Genomic DNA, 24,952 nt, shown 5'->3' with positions numbered 1-24,952 from the left:
AACATTACGCTTATGGTAATCAGGGTGAAAGATAAACCTAGGTACACAAAAAGAAAAATGTAGCATTTTATTGCTCTACTAGTTGAAATGTCAGTTCTTCGCATGGAAAGAATATGTTTTTAGAAAATATTTTAAATATATGTTTGTTACTCCTATATTGAAGAAAATATAGAAATTCCTAATTCTTTCTTCCTTACTTTTAGAAGCTGAGTTTTCTAAAAGGTTGGAGCCCTTTCTATTTGTTTCTAATAATTAGTTTATATACAATATTTCATATTCCTAACACGATGTACTTGTTAGATAATCTATTTCTGTCATATATTTTAACCCCTCTTCTACCCCTTAGGATATGCATTTTAATTAACACCAAACTCAATCCGTTTCTACATATGTTCAAAAATTCATTTCAAACGGTACCGTCATGCGGCCAGGAACAAGATCACTTTCATTTTTCAGTACATACATCAATACGTGTTTCTTTTGAGTCGTTAGACTTAAAGAGGGAAATTTTGGTAAAAGTTTCTTTCTTGAAGAAATGTAATATAGCTTACTGACACGAATTAAGCCTGGCATATACGCATATATAAAAGGAAGGAATGTGAACGAATAGCAAAGAATTGACATGATGGATAAATCGTTATGACATGAGATATGCAAAGTTCGTATTCTTTTTTTTTCGTGGAGAAATAATTTCATGAGCTCCCTCATGGCCATATGTAGTTCGGATCTCATGTTAAGCTGTGGGTCCAAGTCTCATATAGCCTCAGTGCCCAAATGGACGCTAAACTTTAATTTAACCAGCGAAATAATTTTCTTACAAGTCTTTCCTGACCTTTCTTTTAAACAAATATTTGAGTTCTATATTTTAAAAAAATCCGAATGAATGGCCGAAGATAAGGGGAGGGGGTTTATAATCTCCAGATTCCTCCTTATTTATGTCATTAGTTGTTGGTAGTCATCAAATTCAGAAGGAAAGTTAAATAACCAAATGAAATGTATTGTGTATGACAAGACAAGTAGAAACAAAATTCAAATGAGAGTCATAATCGCAATCCTCGAAAGGAAAAGGAAACCCAAAAGAGTGAGAGCTACATGATGATATTACTAGTATCATTTGCATTTTAAAAAATCGTGTAAAGTCATTGATCAAGGAATAGAAGTTAAAATAAAACATAATTTAAAGGAGGTTCAATTTAGGTTGACAACTCGAAAAAGCACAGGAGAGGATATACTAAATTGTAATTAGATATTGAACAAATTCTTCGAGTTAACATATACGTACAGGGCCGGCCCTAGGCAATTTGCTGTCCCGTGCAGTGACATCGTTTGCCGCCCGCCCCCTTTCTAAAGAAACAATAAATCTTAAAAACCACGATTTTAAGTGTGCTACTCCAACATGAACAATAAAGAGGAAAATACACTCGCACTAAACACTAATGTACTATGTTAGTGAAATATAAAGCAAACACACCTGTAGAATAAAGATGGTAATTTATATACATATATATATATATATATATATATATATATATATATATATATATATATATATATATATATATATATATATATATATATATAAAATTCAATCTCAACATATCAGTTTGCAATTCCAGTGCAACTAGCTCTCTTATCTTGTTTTTTTTTTTATTTTCGTTCTACATCTGTTAAAAAACTAAAAAAAAAAAAAAACTTGTTTTCACCCTCAATTATAAGGAACTCGTTTGTGACGAAGGCAAGACTAATTTCTTATCAAAACTGTGATAACTAACTGAATGGAACAGATGCTCGTTCTGTTTGAGAATTGAGCTCTTGTATTTCACAACAATCAAACAATTATGCATGTGACCTTCAGTTAATACGACCTAAAAATGATTTATGAATGTAGTGTTCAAATAGAAGATCAGCTTAATAAATTTAACTACCGTAATCATGAAGTCTGTTTCCAATAAGAAATATTTATTTTAAATAATATAGTTGTGACATGATTGATTTTGGTCCGCCCTATAAACTTGCCGGCTCGTGGAAATGCACGTGTTACACATATGGTAGAGCCAGCGCTGCATATATAATTGATACTGAAAAAGCGTTTGGTGACTTAGAACGAATTTTGTTCAGGACAATGAACTTTTTTGAGAGTTGATTGCAAAAATAAAATAATAATAAATCAACTCTACAGGAACCAAAGAACAGTTTTTGGTGTAAAGAAGAAGGGGAAGCGGAAATAGATCTGAACTTACACAATTTTTTTTTCAAAGTGAATATATACAAGAAATAATAAAAGGATTCTGCGCCCAGAACTAAACGAAATAATAAATACAAACATAAAGTTGTTTTGGCACAGTAATATTTATAGATAATATTGCGTTTGTAGCAAAGAAAGAGGAAAACTAGCAAGAGACGCGATAGCTACTATGAATAGAGATTTGGAGAGAAGAAATAACGTGAGAAGAAACAAGAAGAATCAAATTCACAACAAAGGAACAGAAATGTGTGTTGTTCTATCTTTCTTGAATATTAAGTAAAAGAGAATATACTGTATTATTTAAATATTTTATCACCCACCACGACTTCCTTGGATGGAAAAATTAAAATAACATCGAAATTAGGACAGCCAGGCATTCCACACTCTAATATTCGAGCACAAGAAAGAATACTCAAACACTTTCTTATTTCGAATCAAGAAATTATTATTCGAATAAATAATAAGTGCCCGAGTGTATATTCGAATAATTATTTACGTAATTCTTCGTAACACTGTGTGAGGAGCAGTCAAAATGTTCCCGGAATGTTGTTGTAGTTCCGGTATTTGTGATGCAAGTACAATGAATCTTGTGCAATACAGTCCATAGATTGCCTAATTCTAAATTTAACAAGTATGAACACGTTTTAACAGGCAGTGTGTGAATAGTGTAGCTAAACGCAAGAGTGCGTAGTGATCAGTTGGTGCAATTTCGCAGATGGAATAACGCGCAAACATCATGTTCATCTGTAAATTGGGGGATTCAGAGAGTTTGATAGCCTTATAATCTGATTCAGACCGTTCGATAGCCTTAAAATCTGATTCAGAGAGTTTGATAGTCTTAAAATCTGATTCAGAGAGTTTGATAGTCTTAAAATCTTATTCAGAGAGTTTGATAGTCTTAAAATCTGATTCAGAGAGTTTAATAGCCTTAAAATCTAATTCAGAGAGTTTGATAGCCTTAAAATATGATTCAGAGATTTTGAAGCCTTAAAATCTGATTCAGAGAGTTTGATAGCCTTAAAATCTGATTCAGAGAGTTTGATAGCCTTAAAAACAGTTTAGCACCATCACATGTTTGGCTCTACTCAAAGCTAAAAATGAGCCTTTTTCGTTTTCTCAACGCAGAAGAGATCAAAACCAACGCGGCGGCTGAGCTTCGGAAGAAAGATTCGTGAGCTAAGCTATACCAAAAGAGGGTGGAATGAGTGTGTGTGTGTGTTCCGAAGGTTCCAACTTTGAAGATGATTAAGCAAATGTGTATTTATATTGTGATAATAAAGAGCCACAACAGAATTCCGGAAACTTTTTGACTGCTTTCCGTATGTTATTTCGCTTTGTTTAAGGTTCTATCTTTTAATGATTCAGTTTTCCATAATGGTAAATAGTATAATGACGCATCTGTATACTAGGGAGATTTCTCTACGTTTTTTGTGGTAGACCAGTGGAATCATTGAAACAGTGGCGTATTTACGATTTTATTTCTGGGGAGAGGATTTGCCAACTTTAGTCCTGGGAATGTAAAAATTCTGCAAGATATTTCATTTACTTTAATATAGTAAATAACATTTTGGAAGGCTTAAGCCTGGAAGCCCCCTCTAAATACGCCACTCCAATCAAATGTCAATGATGCTTTGTTTTTGTTTCACTTAGGAAGAATATAGTTTTATTTGATGTTTTAAACATGTACTGTCAGTGTGCTAGATGCTCAATTCAAGGCCTGAGACAGAAAACAAACATTGAGACAAAAGTGGTCTCAATTTCATAGAATCGCTAGAAATAACTTCTCCATAAATACTTGTATATATACATTTATTGTAATTATTATAATGACTTTTTATATGTATTGAATAACAGCATCAAACAAGATAAACAAGATATAGTTTTTATATGTTTTATTGACAACTTGGAACTCCGACAAAATTGTTGCTTACATACTCTCTCTCAAACACTTTCCGAGATGAAGAATTTGGAGATCTGAAAATAAAAGTAAGTACATAAATTAAAACAAAATATTATATAAAACTTTATTAACAACACTTATATTTTCATTTTAATGCTATTACAAGTATTTATTAATTTGTCAGCTTTACTTTCTTTAGCCGGGTGTTCTGAAAATGGCGGTCACGGACCACAGAACACTATTCTATAGGCCAAAATGAAGCGAAAATGTTATATGATGAAATACTCTCCGGGGCCTCCTTCCACTTATGCTGTTCGTACAAGTTGAGGTTAAACTTCCTTGTAAATGTTTGTTTCTGACTTCTAATTACTTACGTCATATTGAGAGTCGGAATCGGCCCTCCGATGTTTCTCACAAGTAGGTTTGCTTCTAAAGTTCTTTTTGAAAATGGCTTATTCAAAAGAGACGTTACAGAATTTATTGTCACTTCACGTATATCAGGAACAGACACGTATTAAGCAATTACAGCAACCATTCCAATGAACAGCAAAGACCGGCACACGTACCCACACAACACTACAAAGTACGAACAGATTCGACAATTTGATCCTGAACATACTCTCGTCCGACTCCAAATACATGATTTTTTCCAGTGTGATTTATTTTGCATCAAAAGAAACCATCTAAATACTCCCCCCAAAGACTTTTTAGTGAGAGGGTGCTAGCCCCTATTTAAGCAGCCAAAGGCGTGGGTGATAGTAGGCGGAAGAGGAAAGTGAAGAAAGGCAAGGGTTTCCTACATTGGACATTGGTCAGTCTAGTTGAGGACAGGGATTGCAGTCCCCTTTAAAATCTCATCTCTTTCCCCCATTAACCCTCTTTTTTAAAAAACTGTTCTCCAATTCTCTCGTTCACCTACACATTTATGAAAAGGAAAACATTCTCTCTATGCTGCCAAATTTCTACTCATTCAAACACGAGCGTATTAACTACTGATACCCTCAATCTGTCTGCACTCTTCACGGGGTCGCCTTTACTGTCTCCATAGCTGCCTTGACCTTACTTGGTTGACAGAACCAATAGTTATGACCACTTGGCAATCTCGCATTTAGGCAAGGCGCAAGGTTTTTTTTTCTCCTCTGTAGACGACTTCGAGGAGCGGACCATATCCCTTCAGGCAAGAACCGTGTCAACCAATATTGCAGGGGGAAAGACGGTGGAGAATTTCCAGTTCTGAAGCGTTTTGTTTTGGAAAAGTTGTTTTTGTTGGTAGACTTGCTTGCAAAAGATCTGCAAACATATAGATTCCTGTGAGGCACTATAAGGATCCTCGCACGTCGCAATCCCCGCAGTACCCAGCTGGGGAGTTTGTCAAACTCCCAAGCAGAAAGCTATTAGCCAGCCCCGTTTCAAACGCACTTCTTTAAGGAAAGATGGTGTTAACAATAAAACGAAAAGTGATTTAGCATAAATAAAAAATGAAAATATTGGAAGGAGGTTTGTCCAAACACACAAACATTAAGAGAAACCGCCACTGATATATATATATATATATATATATCCTGACCAGAAATAATTTCCTCTGCAATGCCAATCAAAACTGAATTTTAACTTAATCATTTTTTTGTAAAACGAAAAGGAAATCAGTAAATGGTATTTAGAACAAAAATTAGCGAGAAATACATGGAACAAACCTGTTAAATGTTAATTAAACTAATCATTTCTCCGAAGCCTTCGGTTCGCTGTACTCTATAGGTTAGTAAATCACTCTTAATTTAAAGTTTTAAGTGTGTACATCTAACTTATATTAATGCTCAAATCCAACTATGATTCACGGCTTTTGGCCTATTTTGAAGTAACGACAATGTAAATAAATCAGTACAATAGTTTTAAATCTGCAAATTTTCTGCACACTAGCGCCATCACTTGGCGTCAGGCAAAAGGTGGGAGCCAGCACAGCTAGTGACAATTGTTAACCTGACTCTGAACTGATAGCAACGTAGCGGACAGACGGAAATATTTTGTAGTATATGTAGACGCAGTATCTACTTACAATAAAGACTTTTCCTTTTTGTCTGTGATCGGAAAGCTCAGTCGTTCTGGACACAAAATATACAAATATGAAATAGAGCGTGTATGAAATATACAAATATGAAATAGACGGATTTGAACGTATTATCTATTATATACTGCATATAAATTTTTTGCTTTCAAAAATTAAAAGTTTTCTTTCAGTTTTGACATAAACTGGATAAAAAGAAGAGACTACTCAATCCATTGCTCAACACATTGATGCTATAACGAGTAGTGCATATAGAATCCTAGGTTTAATTTATAGGATAGGACAGGAGTTCTACAAATAATCAACATTCATAAGGTTATATTTTTCGTATGTGAGGTCAAAATTAGAATACTGTTGTACTGTTTGGATACCAAATGTCACTAAATACTCTGATGCAATAGAAAAAATATAGTTATTTTTTTTTAAATACTTGCATACAAGAAAACCAGTTTCTACCCGAAGTATATCCTCAATGAAGACAGTAACAAATTTTAGTTTTCAAACTTTAAAAAAAAAGATTGATTTTTGATTTGTTGTATTTGCATAAATTATTAAACGGTAAAATTGATTGTCCGGAATTATTTTCAGAAATGTTATTACGTGTCCCAACAGGCAAGACTAAAACAGCAAACACTGGAACATTCTATTTTAGAAAAGCAAGAACTAACGTATTACATAAGGCTCTGTGGAGAATGTGTGCTTCATATAACGAAATGATTGATTTCATGTAGTAGATGTATTTAGCATGTCCGAAAACAAGTTCAAAACAATTTTCAGGCAATACTTCTGCATAATTAAACGACGTATATTTGTATATGTATAATATTATGTGTATAATAGTGTGTGTTAGATAATTATGTACGCGACGCTATAACATAGCATTATGACTCTTGTGCTGTCATTATGAAATAAATAAATTACACTAGCTGAAGACCAAGTTTGAGTTCGCGAATTTTAGTACAAGATCGTGGTGCATGGAAGCTTCCAGTTTGCGGCAAGTGGCCTGCCAATAGTTAAAAAAAAAAAAAAAGGACGACTATTGACTGTTGTTATAATAGCACAGATCGAGACGCAAATGGATTTCAAATGCTCACAAAATAGTTTTGCGACTAACTTCAATAAATTACCTGATAAACCTCGAAACGTAGTGTACTAAATATTGGATTAAATTTCTCATTATCCAGGGACTACCATAAAAAAAAAAAGAACTTCTTTGATTTGTGACCACCAAGGAAAGGTGATTGCATTTAGTGTTTTCGCTAATTTTCCCACTCTTTTCCTTCTAAAGTTGTGATAATGATGCATAATTACCAAAATATTCATGTTGTAAATGGTGCTCGTAAATTGGGTAATAAATGAAGTTATTTTCAATAGTGTGCACATAGTTTAAACATTTGTACATCATGAACAATTATGTCGTGAATGTTTTCACAGATTTTTTTGGCGCATTTATACAATAGTATTTTTGTAGTCTAGTTAACTTACTTTCTAAAATTTAGGTAATCCTCGATTGTATTAGTTTTATTCTAATTGGTAAAGGAAAACACATAGGCAATGCGTCATGGTGTCCTGGAATAACTAACTAACTAACTTTATGGAACCCGGAGGTTCAGTGCCGCGTTCACAAAAGCTCTCCACTGACTTCTATCCTTAGCTAATTGGATCCAGTTTCTACTTTGTATTCCTATCTCTGCGAGATCCATCTTAATATTATCCTCCCATCTGCGCCTAGGTCTTCCTAATGGTCGTCCTGGAATACTGTCAGAAAAAAAAACTACGAGAACTCTAAATCAGTATTTTCTCTCTTGTTTAAAGTCATTTGATGCATTTAAACGTTTCTCATTCAAGTGCAGTGATGAAGCTTTTATTTTCTGGAGTTAGCTTGGTGGAAACTAAAATATCGAAAGTAAACACTACATCTCAAATGGTTGTTTTGAAATTCCAACTGTTACTCATTTCCAGTTACAAGTTCAATGAGGAAAAGGGGTAAAAGTTGACATGTTCGGTAGTCAGGAGGAGGACAGGAAGAAGAAGAAGGGTTAAACAAGTAGCAGCAATAATAAAAATAAAAGGTAAGTGGTAAAGAGGTATGACAGAAATAACAGATATAAATAAGAAAACCTTCTCATCTTCCTTAAAACTTTATCCTGATTCACTAACAAAAAAGTGTGGTTTTTAGCTCAGAATAAAATATGTAAGTTAGTACAGCGAAATTAAACATTATCATTAAAGTTTCTTTAATTAAATGGCTCAGAAATTCCATTAATATGCCTATAGATTAGTTGTTCAATAATGTTTTATTCATTTTTAAGATATCTACTGAGATTTACTGAAATTTTAGACAGCTTGCTATTGATATTTTGGATCCTTGGGCTGGCAACGTTGAGTCCTTGGCAAAGACTCTTTGCTGTCCTTCTCATAGTTGGTACGTTAATTTTAGTTTGATTACTTTGCAAGATCTTCAATTTGACAGTCGTTACTGCTGTTCTCCCATTTCGATGAATTCCAATGTTTTCTCCTTCCCAGCTCGGCTCCCTATGGTCCATAGCAGTCTAAATTTTGTCTCCATTTCTTTTCACGCTCAATCAGACGCCGTATGACTGCATGGGATTTGCGTGACAGCCATATAGACCTTTACTTATGTCAGTGTTTGGAAGTAGAAATATAACACAATTAATTAGAAAAAAGCTACCTAAGTAATTTGGTAATGCTTTCTGTATAGCCTAATATTATGTGATACATTCGTTTGTATTAGGGGAGAGGAAGGGAATGGCGATCAGTTGGGAATGGCGATCAGCCCACTTTGCCCTCTTGCTTGACCCGAGGAGAAGTCAAACTACTATCCATTTCATAAAGATAGGCCCCTGACTTCGCGGTGCTGCCGTGACGTCCAGTCAAAACTTATATTGCATTGTCGTACCTCGTTGGAATTGCTGGAATGTTGTCTTTTTAATACTTAAGACATAAAAATTTTCTTTGTACTATGTAGTGAGAAAAAAATAAAAATTAATGAAAAAGTGCGTATTTTTCGTACTTTTTTGGTAGATCAATGTTTATAGAGCTATATCTCAGAAAAGAGATCACGTGAAATAATTTCCTGTGTACAATATGTAGATGCATCCATTAACTGTAAGTTGTGAAAAGTTCAATTTTCATCACTTGATATTTTTTGTGTAATTAAAACAAATGTGCGAAGCTCTGATCTCCTTTACCATGGTAGGTAGAGAAACGTACAAAATACTGTTCGAAAATTTGGAAGTCTAGTGTTCCAAATATTTGGAACTATTAACAAAAAAGGGTTTAGTTGGTAGAGTATTTATTTTTTTTAAAATATGTTTACTTCAACATGTTCTCTGCGTTAAGCGGTGAGCCATGTTGCAACCCAATCTTTAAATTCCCCGCGCTTATATGAAGAAACAGCATACAGTAAATGGAAGTGCGGCAACGCTGTCGTGCAGTGTTGTCGCGTTCAGGAAGCTTGTAGCGCGAAGCCTTCATAAGAATGTAATAGGAAAAAGTATTTATTATAACCTTTCACAACATCATAAAAACATTAATGCATGTACACTCATGTCTAAAATTATTGTCGCATGTCTATAAATATGTTGTTGTAGGAATATAATTTGATAACGAATTCGCCTGGTATTTCTTATAATGTTAGTATGTGTATAATCGGCAAAGACATGTAGGCTATGTGGAAAATTTCATGTCAAAAGAGCAGTAAATAAGAACAATAAAACGAAACTAAAATTTTCTTATCCATTTAGCAACATTTTGTTTTACTCATGCTAATTTTCGTATTCTTTTCCTATGAAATTTACCACAAATATACATTTCCCGACTCTACATATAGTATCAGTATTAAAAGTACCCTGCAAAATCATTATCAAATTATATTCTTACAAGAAGACAGTTATAGATATGCGACAATAATTTTGGACATGAGTGTACACATCTCAATGTAATCGAAATAAAACGTTGAAGTAACACATCCAAAAACTCATCTCTTAATCTATTTACTTCATTCACTTTCGTCAGGACTTTGTTGACTCATCGCTGCTCCTGCTATCTTCCCTAATATTTATAAACAATTGCTCCATTTCTACCTCAAGATCTATCAGTATACACACTCTCCAGCTTACGAACATGTTAAAGGTTAAAAAGAAATGTGCCTTGGCAATCACGTGTTCACCCAAGTTCTGCGATCAATTCCCTTGCCGAATGTACAGTAACACAGAATGGGTCCTTTGTTTTCTTTCAACGAAAGAAAACAATGCAATGAGTAGGTGACGAGGGCTGTATTTGCGTCTAATCACGTCGCACTGATTAAGTCTTCAATACTTCCCTTCGGTTCGTAGGCGTCAAAAACTTACACACGCATTCATATCATATGGGTTCATTGCAATGAGACGGACGAACGGGCATTTATATTTTCGTGAGTATATCTTGTGCTTTTTGATTAAAAAAAAAAAAGTGGATATTTCTTCACGAGCGGCGGTATTACAAAAAGAAGAGGCAAAATGTTTAGCGATAATGAAATTGCAGAGCTGATGAATGACTCTGACTCACACGGTTATGAGTTAGTAATTAATAGTAAGGACATTGATTATTCTGTGCTCAGTGGCGTATCCGGGAGTGAACAAGATAGTAACTCTGTTTCAAGTAAACCTGAGGCTGCACCGGAAAAAAAAAAACGCGTCATTCCTATTCAAAGGCAGATTCTAATGTAGCTTTGGAGCTCTTAGATCTGAAAACAGATTTTCTGTGAAGTGTAAACTCAATATTACATATCAACTAAGGTTGTATCATATAATAAACTTTGTGCGTGTTTTTGTTTCTGTGCAAGTGTATTTTGTACTGCGTGCAATAAGTGAAGAACTAACAAAAAGCAACAAATTTTCGAGGACCATCACATGCAAATCCAAACAAGATAAGAGTTCGCTTTTCTAATTTTGAACACTTGGTACATTTACTGTATATCCTGTTAATTTCTAAGAAATTGGTTTAAAATCTGTGGAGACATTACATTTTTAAAATATATCTAAAAAGTGACGGACAGTGCGTAACAAGTTTAAATACCCGTCCGGCTGAGAGTGTATACGCGTCAGAAAAATGTGGCAACGTAGCACTCCGTATAAACTGCGATAGCGAAGGGCGCAAAGCAGAGAAAATCATAATGTCATGTTTGTGATTGTTTATATTTTAAAACAGGTCAAAACAGTTTGGTTGAAAATGCTACTTTAAGATCTTTCTAAAAGTTTTTTCAGATTGTTAATACACCGCCGCAATTCAGAGATAATGATGTCTCACTTTTTGCTGAATAACAAGAAAATTACTACGTGTTGAGTAATGAAATTTTCAGAACTTGCAGGTAATATATGCATCTACATATCTTGCACAGGAAATTATTTCATGTTAACTCCTTTTCGAGATATAGTCCTACAAACATTGATTTACCAAAAAAATACGAAAAAAATACGCACTTTTTCATTAATTTCTATTTATTCTCATTATACAGTACAAAGAAAATTTGTATGTCTTAAGTATTGAAAAGACAACATTCCAACAATTCCAACGAGGTACGACAATGCAGTATAAGTTTTGACTGGACGTCACAGCAGCACCTCGAAGTCAGGGGCCTATCTTTATGAAATAGATAGTAGTGCTACCATCTGCCAGTTGTAGCAAGGTTTCTTGTGTATTGTCGAGGAAGTTGTCAGAGAAGACTGAAGACTACAGCGTGCTGAAACTTGTTTTTGTTGATTTTGTTATAAGGATCTGCATATTTCAACTCACGATACGTACAATTTTACGTTGTAAGATCTTGAAGATACTAAGATCCATAAAAAGTTATATTTATGTCTAATGCAGGGGTGCCCACAAGGGGGGCTATGACGCAAACTGCGCCATTGAAATATTTGGGGGGGTTAAAAATCTATATAAATATGTTTGATGGGGGGTAAAATTAATCGAAAAGAAGATTTTTTCATGGAAGAACACCTACGGATAGACAATTGGGGGGGTGCGTCATGAACATAAGTGGGGGTGGGCACCACTGTCTAATGCACGATACATAGTTATATTTCAAATAAACTACGTTTTACAGTATAACCAGCTCAATTTTCAAAATGGCGCAATGTTGGGAATGCCGATCAACGTGATCGGTTTACAATCATGGTGATCGCCATTCCTAACAAACATTTGGAATACTTCTCCAGCCAAAAATTACAAAAGAGGCTAGACCTAAGATAGGTAATACGCCTACTTGAGTCAAACACTGAAACTTTGGTATCGGTGTAACCTTTATGGAACGATGGTGCATGGTGACTGTACTGTTGTGGACTCACCACGTGGATATATCTGTGTTTATCTATTAAGAATATTAATCGGGTAATCTCACCTTTATGCTGTTTTGCTGCACAGAACATCGCCGTTGGACTAGCATAAGTTTTACCGTCTGTAGCACACACAGGGTCCATGAATTGAACTTTCTGAGTCAATACGTAACATGGGTCATCTCTTGCTTTGCATTCCCCATCTCTTACACGTGTAACTGAAATAAAATTGATAAATGAGTGTTTGTAACTGTGTGTATTTCAGCATACTCCATTGGTTACCATTTAAATTTACTGTGATTTTATGCCTGAAGTAGTATCGTTGAAAGTTAAAAGAGCAAACATTTATTTTCCCAGTTTAATAGAGTTGGATGATCATCAAAAAGGACCCAGTATATTGAAAAGTGAAGTAGTACAAGCAAAGACATGCGAAGGAGAAAGGACACTGGAGACGACGACATACCAGTAGATGTCCTCAAGGAATTAGGAGACAATGCAATGAAAGTATTAACAAGATCTACTTGAGTGGAGAATGGCCAAAGGATTTTCTTGATGTTACAATGATTGCATTGCCCAAGAAAAATCCAGCAAAGAAGTGCAGGGATCACAGAACCATTAACCTGATTCCCCACACTGGAAAGATCATTGCACGCATACTGAACAGGCGGCTGGAAAGCAAGATAGATGAGAGGTTAGAAATAAATCAATTTGGATTCCGGAAAGGAAAAGGCACTAAAGATGCAATTGGATTGATGAGAATTATATCAGAAAGAATTCTTGATATGAAGGAAGAGTTGTGTTTGTGCTTCATCGACTGGCGAAAAGCTCTCGACCGAGTCAATTGGACGAAACTTCTGAAAATACTTAAAGGTATCGAAGTCAACTGGAGAGATCGACGACTCATTCAAAACCTGTACATAGGACAACGAGTGAAGATGCGCTTGAATGAAGGAGAAACCAATAGTGTGGAGATTGGACGTGGAGTCAGACAAGGATGAAGTTTGTCGCCCCAATTATTCAACATTTACAGTGAAAGTTTAATGAAGGAAGTATTAATGGGAACTAGAGACTTCAAGATTGGAGGACAGATCATTAACAGAATCAGGTATGCAGATGATACGGTTATAATAGCTAAAACCGAAGGAGGACTACAGGAGATGATTGACAAAATAGTTGACACTGGAAAACTGTATGGAATGGAAATTAAGATCGAAAAATCGAAAGTCATGAGAATATCCCGTGAAAACACGCCCTTATGGATCAGAGTAGAACAAAGAGAACTTGAAGAGGTCGATAATTTCAAGTATCTGGGAAGTATTTTGACGAGAGACGCTTACTCCACAAAAGACATCAGGTCAAGAATTGCCATGGCTAAAGAAGCATTCAACAAGAAATATCACTCTTAACTAGCAGGCTCAATATTGGACTTAAGAAGAAGTTGGTGAAGTGTTATGTATGAAGCATTGGACTGTATGGTTCAGAGACTTGGGCATTACGGAAGTTAGAGAAGAAATATTTGGAGAGCTTCGAAATGTGGTGTTGAAGGAAGATGGAGAAGATAAAATGGACAGATAGAGCAACAAACGAAGATGTTTTAAAACAGATAGGAGAGAAGAGAACACTTCTAGCCACCATTCTTCGTAGAAAGGCCAATTGGATTGGACACATCTTCAGAAGATATTGTCTTTTTCACACCGCCATAAAAGGAAAGACAGAAGGGAAGCGAGGAATAGGAAGAAGAAGAACACAGCTGATCGATGATATAAATAAATAAATAAATTTTAGGAGAAAATATTGGAAGTTAAAAGAGGAAGCTGAAGATCGACAAAAGAGGAAGAAACATTTCCAGATCCAAATGTAAAATTGAAAAAAAAATCCTCATTAGTCCCAGGACCTGTTGAAAGGCAGAATACCTAATAATAAATAATAATGCTGATCTAATGGTTAGCCCGTGCGCCCTGTGTGTGGTCCCGCGTTTGATCCGCGGTGAGAGAGCATTGAATGTATTTACAATAATTCCGATTTTCCCCTAAACTGTAGATTTATGTCTCATGTAGCTTCGGTACTGAAAATGGAGAGAAACTTAAACAAATTAATAAATTTAGTAATGGAATATCTTTTTCACATATATATATATATATATATATATATATATATATATATATATATATATATATATATATACAGTGCCGTGCCGTGGAAATCAGCGCCCGGGGCGAGAGTATACGACGGCGACCCCATACATATTTTCCAAGGAATTTTTCCTCTTTTTCCTCTTTTCTCCCGAGTTCTGCGCCCGGGGCCGTCGCCCTCCTCGCCTCGCATGGCAAGGTACTGTATATATATATATATATATATATATATATATATATATATATATATATATATATATAGCCTATATACGTATATGGTCAGATTTTAACTTTCAACGATAGAACTCTGTCTAAAGTGTTCACCAAAGTAATATGTTCACCATAGAAACGGGTTTTTAAAAAATGTATTAAGGCAAGATAAAAGGGTCATTGTTTGTTGAGAATCCAATCTTATTGCATGTCTTACACACATAGGCATCGGATCTTGAGAGCTTAGATTCCTTCAGTTCCTAATATTGTCGTTGAGGGAAAGAACCCATCATTATCCGCAATGTTTCACTCACGTTTTCGTACTCTCATTTCAATAAAACAATTTTCCTGATTCAGTTTTTTTTAATGACTACTCAGAAATATATTTTTCACTTCGAGTACATAGTTACTTTACTTATTTAAATAGTAGTCCACAAGGAACAGTTTCTTTCTTCCAGAATTTTTATTGACATGAGGGAAGACAGATCATTTACGAGTGTTTCTTCTTTTCCTTCCTGCTGCTAGTTTCAATTACTTAACTGGTGATCATGGGCACCGATCTTGAGGGTAGAGTTGCCATCTGTCCAGAATTAGACGGGACATTCCGGATTTTAGGAAAATTTTCAGCGTCCCGAATAACGTTTAAACGGAACGCCAAATTATCCTAAATTCTAACAAAATATGCGATAGATATTCTTAGTGACTTTGTGAACTTCGATTCCCGACGTATACCTGTGAATACCGAGATATCGACATCGTTCTAGCAGTAAAATTGTTCGTGTTGGCACCAGTGAAATAACCGCCAACAAGGTTATTCTTTGATTGTTCCGTTTCACTTGACGCCAACACCTTTCGTAAGGTTTTGGGTTTAAATTTTCTTTTTGGGTTTTGGGTTGGTTTGGGTTTTGGGTTGGGTTGGGTTTTCTTTTATTCTTAGTAAGTTCTTTCGTATACAAATTTGGGTATGAGGAACCTTCGATCTTCATATGTTCGATAAGCAGTTCCACTTTAGTCTTACTTTTAGTGGCGACCCTACTTGGAGGATCGAGGGTGTTCTGGCACCTGAAGTTTGATTCAATCTCCATTGATGTCTTGTTAGATTATATGTGACAAACCTGAATGGGAAACCCTAAAAGTTACAGAGAAATCGATGTCACTGCTAGTGACTAGTGTGCAATACTATCGCTTTATTAACATCTGAGTTGCCTGCGAGACAACAGTTCAGACTATCTCGTTTCGAAAAGATTTCCTGAAAGTGATGGCTTGCTTCGGAACGTGTTTCAGTTGAAAGAGCTCTGTCTTGTCTCATAACTCACCTTGTCTGGCCTCCTGAAAAATCTTGGACCACCCCAATGATTTCCTTGTGTCGCCGCTTATGCTTACACACTACAAGATTTCGAAGCTTGCAAGCTGAAGGGGCCTTGATAAAGACAGTCAAGGATGCATCGTTTAATAGTTGTTATAATTAAATCTTCTTCTTCTTCTTCTAAGCCTTTTTTCCCACTTAGTTGGGGTCGGTTTTTCGGATCGCTGTCCTTCCTCTGTTTCTATCATTGTCATATCCTCTATAACACCACACTGCATCATATACAGGAGTAGCCAAAAAAAAAAAAATCTAAAACGTTTGCAAAAGTGTGAAAACCATACCTAGTATGGTGTGGGGCCTGCTTTTGCCTCCAAAACAGCTTGGATCCGACATGGAATGGACGTATACAGCTCCTGAATCGTGGTGTGTGGATTTTTGTACCATTATTCCTCAAAAATATGCTCCAGTTCCTTAAGGGATGCTGATAGTGGGTAATGAGACCGAACACGCATTTCTAACTCAGACCAGAATGGCTCAATGATGTTCAGATCTGGTGATTGTGGGACCAAGGGGAGGTGTGATAGCTCCTCAAACCATGATTTCACCGTTTTTGCAGCGTGACAGGGTGCCAAATCATCTTGGTAGATGTCATCACCATCAGGGAACAATATTTGGGCCATGGGTAGAACCTGGTACCCCAAAATGGCCTTATACGTCTTAGCATTTATCATTTCATGCAGGGCTATGATGGGACCTGCAGAAAACCACGATATCACTGCCCATACTGTAACAGAACCACCCCCATGCTTTACAGTTGGGAGCAGATAGTCTGTATCATAGGCCTGCGACGGTGTTCTCCATACGTAAACACGACTGGTTGTTGGAAACAAGGTGAAGGTCGATTCATCGGACCACATTACGTGTTTCCACTGCTCATGAGTCCACGCCTTGTAGTCCTTGCACCACTGGATACAGCTCTCCGTATTTACTGCTGTGACTAGGGGTTTGGCGATAGCGGTCCTGCCATGAATTTTTATTTTATGAAGTTCCCGTCTCACTGTTTTCGATGAAACCGGGTTCTGTAGGCCGGAATTGAGTTCAGACGTAATTTTCATTGCAGTGGCCTTCTTTTTAGCTGCTACAATCCGTTTTAATGCCTTCTGGTCCCTATCTGACAGGATTGTCTTTCGACCACTGTTGTGTTTTGCAGACGTCGTTTGCCCATGAATTGTGTATGCTCTCGTGACATTGGACACAGTGCCTTTCGATACCCCCACAATGTTCGCCACTGTTGCCACTGAAGCTCCAACCAGACGGGCACCAACGATCATGCCTCTTTGGAAGTCTGTCAGGTCGCCCATTTTACCGCACCACTTTCACACCACGACACTCACAGGTGAACTGGTTACTGCTGACGGAAAACGAAAGTCCACAGGACACATTGAAAACAAAAAAACGATCGGTAACCGCAACACGTGTTGTACAGTGGAGGGCCAAACTTACGTGTCTTGTATGAAGTGATTTTAGACTTTTTTGTCTCTCCCCTGTAGTTCTTAATACAATCTCCTCATTTATTCTTTGGCCGGCCTCGGGCTCTTTTCCTATTCAGTTTTATAGCATTCACTCAATAAGCTATGTATTTCAAAGATCTTCTTACATGTCCAAACCATCTTAATCTACTTTCTCTTCCACTTGTTCTACTACTGATCTCACCTTTACGTTCCCCGGATCACTTTATTCTTAATTTTGTCTCACCGCATCATTCCACACATCCACTGCAGCATATTCATCTCTGCAACATGTACCTAGGTAATTTCTGTTTCTCTCTCTGTTTCGTGGTCCAACATTCCGCTCCGTATAACATGACAGGTCTCACTACCGTTTTCTAAACTTTTCCTTTAAGGTGTATTGGTGCATTACGGTCACACAATTTTCCTGCCGCTTCTCTCCATTTTGTTCAACCACTGCTAATTCTGCTGTTTACTTATTCTATTCCTGCATCATCCAAGTACTGGAATTTCCTTGTCATTACCACCTCTTCTTCGTCCAGTCATATTCTTGTGTTCTCGATTATATTTTTTCCTGAAAGGATAACGCAAATATTTTGTCCCGATTCTACTAATTCTAAGGCCTTTGCTCTCCAATACTGCTTTCCAGGCAATTAATTCCTTTTCCAATGCTGCCTTGGTCTCACTTACCATCACGATGTCATTCGCAAATAGCATATTCCAAGGTGCTAGCTCTCGGGTATCTTTTGTAAATTCTTCCATCATAATTGAAAAACAGGTATGGGCTAAAACTAGATCCCTGATTAAATTCCACTTTAACTGTGAACTCTTCTGTTATTCTGCACGTGATCTTCCCCACCTGTCCTACATCAATTATACATAATTTGAATCACACAGAAGTATGTGTTTGGGACACACATTTCCTTCAGGGCCTACCAAATAAGATCCCATGGAACTCCATCATGCGCTTTCTTTAGGTCGATGAAAACGATATGAAGATCCTTCTGGTATTCTGTAGTTTTCCATTAGCATCATTGTGCAAATATTGCATCCGTTGTCGATCGTCCTGGCATAAAATCAAATTGGTTCTCTGTTATTTCAATCTCTTCCTTCAATCTTGTTTCTTTAACTCTCTCTCAGAGCTTCATTTCATGGGTCATAAGTTTTACTCCTCTGTAGTTGTCACATTCTTGTATATCTCCATTGTTACCTAGTTGCTCCTCCATTATTTAGGCATATTTCCTATTTCCAATATCGTATTAAAAAGTCTAGTAAACCACTGCATTTATTATTTACCTAAACTTTTCTGTGCTTCGATCCTGAAGATTATCCGGTCCTGAAGCTTTCGCAACTTTTATCTTTTTCATGGCATTTCCTACCTTTAGTATGGTCACAGGCCGAACCAGTTCCTGATTCGTGGATAGAATTTCGTAAGTTTCCCTCGGGCTTTCTTCATTGACAAGTTTCTGAAAATACTCCTGACACCTTTTCTTTATCTTTTCACTTGCCAGAACTTCCTTATTTTCTTCCTTAATGCAATGTACACTCATGTCCGAAATTATTGTCGCATGTCTATAAAAATCTTGTTGTAGGATTATAATTTGATAATGAATTCGCCCGGTATTTCTTATAATGTTAGTATGTGTATAAGCAGCAAAGACGTGTATGTGGCAAGTGTCATGTCCAAAGAGCAGTAAATAAGAAAATTAAAACGAAAGTAAAATTTTCTAGTCCTTTTAGCAACATTTTATTTTACTCATTACAATTTTCGTGTTTATAATTCTTTTCCTATGAAATTTAGCAAAAATATACATTTCCCGATTATACACATAGTACCCGTATTAAAAGCACCCTGCAAAATCATTATCAAATTATATTCTTACTAGAAGACATTTATAATGTGCGACAATCATTTTGGACATGAGTGTACATGCGAAATATATTTATTTTGTTTCTCTCTCTTTCTTTCTTATCTTAGAAAGCTTATTTATAACCTTTTCTCCCTGTTTTGTTTCCAAGTTGTCGTGATGTACAACTCATTATAAACTTTGCATTTGCTACACTAACTGCCTTCTTAGCATTCGTTTCCATGTAATTCATCAAAACTCATTCATTGCCAGAGTTCTGCTGATTCTTTTGAGTTATTCCTTCTCCTTCACAGCTGCTTGAACTTTTTTATTAGTACAACATGTGGAAAAAGAATACAGCAAGTTATCAGCATAAACTTCAATCGGTTAAAATTAAAATACCAAACAATATTGTAAACTTCCAAACTATATTATTCATAAATATGAGATAAGTAGTATAGCTTCAATATCTGGCCAGAAGAAATTTATCATTCAGACTGACATCTAGAAGTGGGGAGGAAATAAATCCATAGTGTTTAAGAGTATGAATGAGTGCATGAGAAAATCACATATATGTGGGAGAAAGTGATATTTTATCGAGTTTCTTATTTAATATATTTCAATAATATATTTTAGTATTTTGTAATTATTCACTGGAAATGAATTGTTTGATTAAAACACAACTCTTTGATGTAGACAGAATAATTAATTGTTATTGCCTGCGAAATAAAATGTTTGGAAAATCTGAGAATAATTGATGTAATATTGCATACATGTGTTTGGATTATTGTAGAAAATCGTTGTGTTAAGAAGGTAGTGTTTTCGGCACGTGTAAAAACGGAAATACATGATTTTGTTGTAATGTATTGTGTCGCCGTTTGAAATTCCTTGTCATTGTTTTAATCATCTGTGGAAGATCTCCAACGACTTCACTTTGCGAACATTCGAAAGATCTTCGTCAACAGTGGTGTTGTCTTGAACACATGATTTATTTGAACATTGTTTAACATAGAAATATTTCATGAATTATATACTGGCATTGCAAGAAATAGATCTTATTTACCAGATTTATTGCAAGTTATGTGATTGATGCGATAAAAAATTAAAAAGAATATTACAGCAGTACTAGTCTGTTTAACGATAGTCTTTTTTAAGAAAACTGAATTTTGTTTCTACTACATCCTTAATTTAACACATGATGCTTTATGGTATTTATTGTGTTTAAACAGAATTGTTCGTTGTTAAATAGGAATATGTGTGAAATCTGGAATTTGAAATAGGAGAGGAGTTACACTTTTGATTGTGAGAAAGAAACTAAATCGTGTCTAACATATTGTAACAAATCAATTGTGGAAAGAAACAAACTCATTTATTATAGGATCAGCTAATGCGAAAAATACGTATAAACTGAACTAAACAACAAATGTAATATGTTTCATACTCTAGTTGTTGGCACACGTGTCTTTCTTAGTTGGTGCCCCGGGCTCGATTCTCGGTATGAGTTCCACTACAAACGTTAATACACTATCTATCCAATCAGTAATCTCTGTAATAAACTGCACAAACAACGAAATCAACTTAAACTCAAGGATCATCTTCTGAATAGTACAACCTAAATTTCAATTACTTCTAAATTTCAATGAAATTACTTATTATAAGGCTAAACACCATATTTTTATGTATGTGAACTGAAGCCCAAGTGTATTCTCTTGTGAGCAATACAAATTAAATACTGTCATTTTCAAAATATTAAAACATTCTCTAAATGACAAGGCCATTCTGTTTCTAATCTGTTAAAATATTTTTAGTTCACCAATCAACTGGTAATAGGCTAATATTTCTACATATCTATTTCATAATGTTTGTATGAAATCCAATTTCCATCCTTCTCGACAAACGAAAGATCAAGATTTTGTTTTTCGTAACAAGAAATCTAATTATTTGTCCTTTCTCCGTGATTCCTCATTTCCTCCTAAAAACATCTGTTCTGCTTTCACATCCAACCCTTTGGAACCCTGGTCATTTCAATACAAACTATACGTCCCAATAGCTGATCCTATAATAAATGTGTTTGGTTTCTTTAACAATTGCCTTTTTACAAGATGTGTTACAAACGATTTAGTTGCTTTCACAAATGTGTAATTCAATAAACCCCTTCCGTATATCAAAGTCCAGATTTCACACACATTTCAATTTAATAACGAAAAATTATATTTAAACACAAGAAATACCACAATGTAGCACGTGTTAAAATAAGGTCTAGTAGAAACAAAATCCAGCCTTAAAAATTATCAACATTAAACAGAAACTAGTATTACAATAATGTTTTTTATTATTATTTAATGAATCAATCACACAATTTGCAATAAATGTGGTAAACGCAATCTATTTCTTGCAACGTTAAAATATAATACTGAAACATTTTTATGTTAATAAAAAATACTATGCAAATAAATTATGTCTTTAAGAAAACATTACTGTTGACGGAGACCTTTTCAATGTCCTTGAGGGTAAAACTGTTGGTGAATTTCCAATGATGACTAAAGAAATGGCAAGGGGATCTCAATCCCGGAGACGGAGAAATATTACAATAATTATATACTTCCATTTTTACACGTGTCGAAACCCTTACCTTCTTAGCACATCGATTTTCTATAATAATCTACCACACGTGTTCAATATTATGCAGAAATTGATCTTAAATTTTCCAAACAATACATTTTATTTCGCAGACAATAACAATTCATTATTCTGTCTACATCAAAGGGTGATGTTTCTACCAAACAATTCATTTTCAGTTAATAACTAAATGCTATTACTAATATATTAAATTATGAACACGATAAAATATTACTTCCTTATACGTGTGTGTGATTTTCTCATTCATACTCCTAAACACTATCGATTTATTTCCTCCCTCACTTACTTTGGACTGTCAGTGGTTAATTACTTCTGGTCAGATATTGAAGCTATACTACTGAGCTATTATATAGAACCAGTCTATCCGTCTATTCATCTGTCGACAGATGTCAAAATTCAAGAGATCAGAGATAGCGAGAAGTAATTTGTTTGAATCGATTCTATATTCCAACAACAGATTCTACCTGTACCTTATATCTCTGTTGAAATCAGAAGTGGTACAAATCTACTGATTCATTTTAAGACACAGAGCTAGACCTAAATCAGCGATAGATAGTGAGAAATGATTCTTAAATGTGAATTCAGAGACCCATGTATTTGGTCTCTCAAGATCGGGTACCATTTCCGCCGTTATCACTCAATAAAAATTGAATCTTCCACTTCAGGTTTCAATATTCGGCTTAATGTTTGAAAATCTACCATGACTTCATAATATGAAACATAACTCACTTGATAAGAGGTTTTTCCTTGATATCCAACACAATTCGTCTTCGTCCTTGTAAGTCTTTCCATCAGAACCACAAACTGTTCCTGTGTAATTGTCATGTTTAAACGCAGTGAAACTTGGAGTGGGAAACATTATTCCCATTGTCAAACTAACTTGACTGTTACGAACACCAAGTAGGTAGCAAGACATATCAGGTCTCTTTAATACTTTGTTGGTTGTGTTACAACTGGCGTTCTGGCGAATAGTAAGAGCTATATATAAGAAGACAAACAAAAAATAAGTAATGAATTTAGTATAGATATCAAGAAGTGCTAATTGACTATCTTTCTAAATTTTTATTACGTAATTTTATCCAAAATCATTCCTGTGTTTGGGTTAAGATTGGCAATACAATTTTCACTTATTTCTACTAAACCAAATTTATTAAAAAATTAAAAGCATACTTGCCTTCGACAAGAGTTTGTAGAATATTCTATTTTTTTAAAAAATAAGATGGTGATATAATTAGCGTATGTATCTTCGACGAGCGAAACAAGGGTTCGATTCTTAGCAGGAGCTCATGCGGTTCGGATTCCACGTTAAGCTGTAGGTCCTCGTCTCACATCGTTTTGGAGATGAAAAGGTTTCGAAACTCCAAACCGACCAACCAACGAACGATCATAACCTATTACGACAGATTACATGATCTCCCTGTATGCTTTTATGGTAAGAGCAGTGTTATTTCTGAAATATAAAACCATTCTTATAATATTCAAAATTAAGCTTTGCAATGAGCACTTTCAGGCCCATTGCTAGTTTTGTACATATATGCATATATTTAAAGGAAATTTAATATTCATATTAAATTCTTGTTTATTAGTACATATATATTTAGGGTAAGGAACCAGCGCTGGAAAAATTATTATAGTTTGGTATTTTTGTCTATTAATCTTTATATAAATTTATATAATTCGTGTGTGCATTTATGTATTGTTTAATGTATATATATATATATATATATATATATATATATATATATATATATATATATATATATATATATGTTAATCTTAAAGTTATTCTTTTCAGTTTAAAAAAAAAATTAATTCCAAGTAAGGCAAAAGTTTAGTAGCTAGCTAGCTCATTTGGAAACACTGTTAAGCTCAGTGACAGTTTCTTCTCGTCGAAGCGGAGAGGGGGAAAGCTGTTAAATCGTATATAAGTAAGAAGGGGATGGCAGCGAGGAGGCAGATTTTGGATTCTTTTGATAGAATCGAGACCGAATTTTTAGCGGGAGGAGCTTTCGTGCTCCTTGGGTCTCTTTTTGCTTCGCGACTTTTTTTTTTAGTCAGAGCAGGGGTACAGCCGAAAAGATGGCTGTGTATAGGGTCAACCTTTAGACTTGTTAAGCGGAATACGAATCAGAATATTTGAGTTCTGGTTGTATGTCCTTAGGTTTATAGTCTAAGGATAGGTTCAATTCCCGGTTAGGAATATTTAAGTAAATGAAATTTAGCAGGGATCTTTAGATCTATTGTGACAACGTTCTTTCCGAACGCTGTATGTTTTCAGAAATTTTCTTTATTTTGATTTTAGGGAAGGCTGTTGCTATGGCAACCGAGCCGGATGAGTAATATATACCTTTTTTTTCGGTTAGTTGCATTTGACTAGCCGATTAGATTTCCACAGCTGATTCCTCACATAAGGGGATGGTAGGCTGTTGTTTGTTTTGATTTTTTATTCCTACTACCGAGCCTGAGTGAAGGTGCTTTATTCCTAAATGAAGGAATTTTCCTTTTCCTTTTACCTTATTAAAGTCTGTTAGCTAGCTATTTTCCTTAAGGGTTGTCCAATAAAGGGCGATTCCTGAATTAGGGACTTAGGCCAGACAGTTCTCAGAATGTTGGGTCTGTCTTTAGAGTATGTGAGGTTCATGATGGCTTATACGAGGACGCATGTTCAGAACCTCTCTTAAGGAATTTTAGACAAATTTTAAAGGAAGCTTCATGTTTGGAGCGAACTGCTATTTAAGGTTTTAAATAGGTGGGAACCTCTGGGTTC

General features: G+C 35.3%; 1 protein-coding gene across 1 annotated transcript in view; it reads right to left on the bottom strand.

Annotated features, from left to right (window-relative positions):
- Positions 1–4,134: 4,134 nt before the first annotated feature.
- Positions 4,135–24,952, bottom strand: part of LOC145667440 (serine protease inhibitor dipetalogastin-like) — a 74,911-nt gene continuing 54,093 nt past the window's right edge. Inside the window, exons 6-8 of the mRNA XM_081734920.1 lie at positions 22,915–23,163; positions 12,608–12,760; positions 4,135–4,219 (exon numbers count right to left, since the gene is read on the bottom strand). Coding sequence (XP_081591046.1) covers positions 4,173–4,219; positions 12,608–12,760; positions 22,915–23,163 — 449 coding nt within the window. The 3' untranslated portion in view covers positions 4,135–4,172. The remainder of the gene's footprint in view (positions 4,220–12,607; positions 12,761–22,914; positions 23,164–24,952) is intronic.

Source organism: Thermobia domestica, chromosome 13 (genome assembly GCF_964235325.1).
Source record: "Thermobia domestica chromosome 13, izTheDome1.hap1.1, whole genome shotgun sequence".
Lineage (NCBI taxonomy): Eukaryota > Metazoa > Arthropoda > Insecta > Zygentoma > Lepismatidae > Thermobia > Thermobia domestica.
This window is presented reverse-complemented; position numbering and strand designations above follow the sequence as displayed.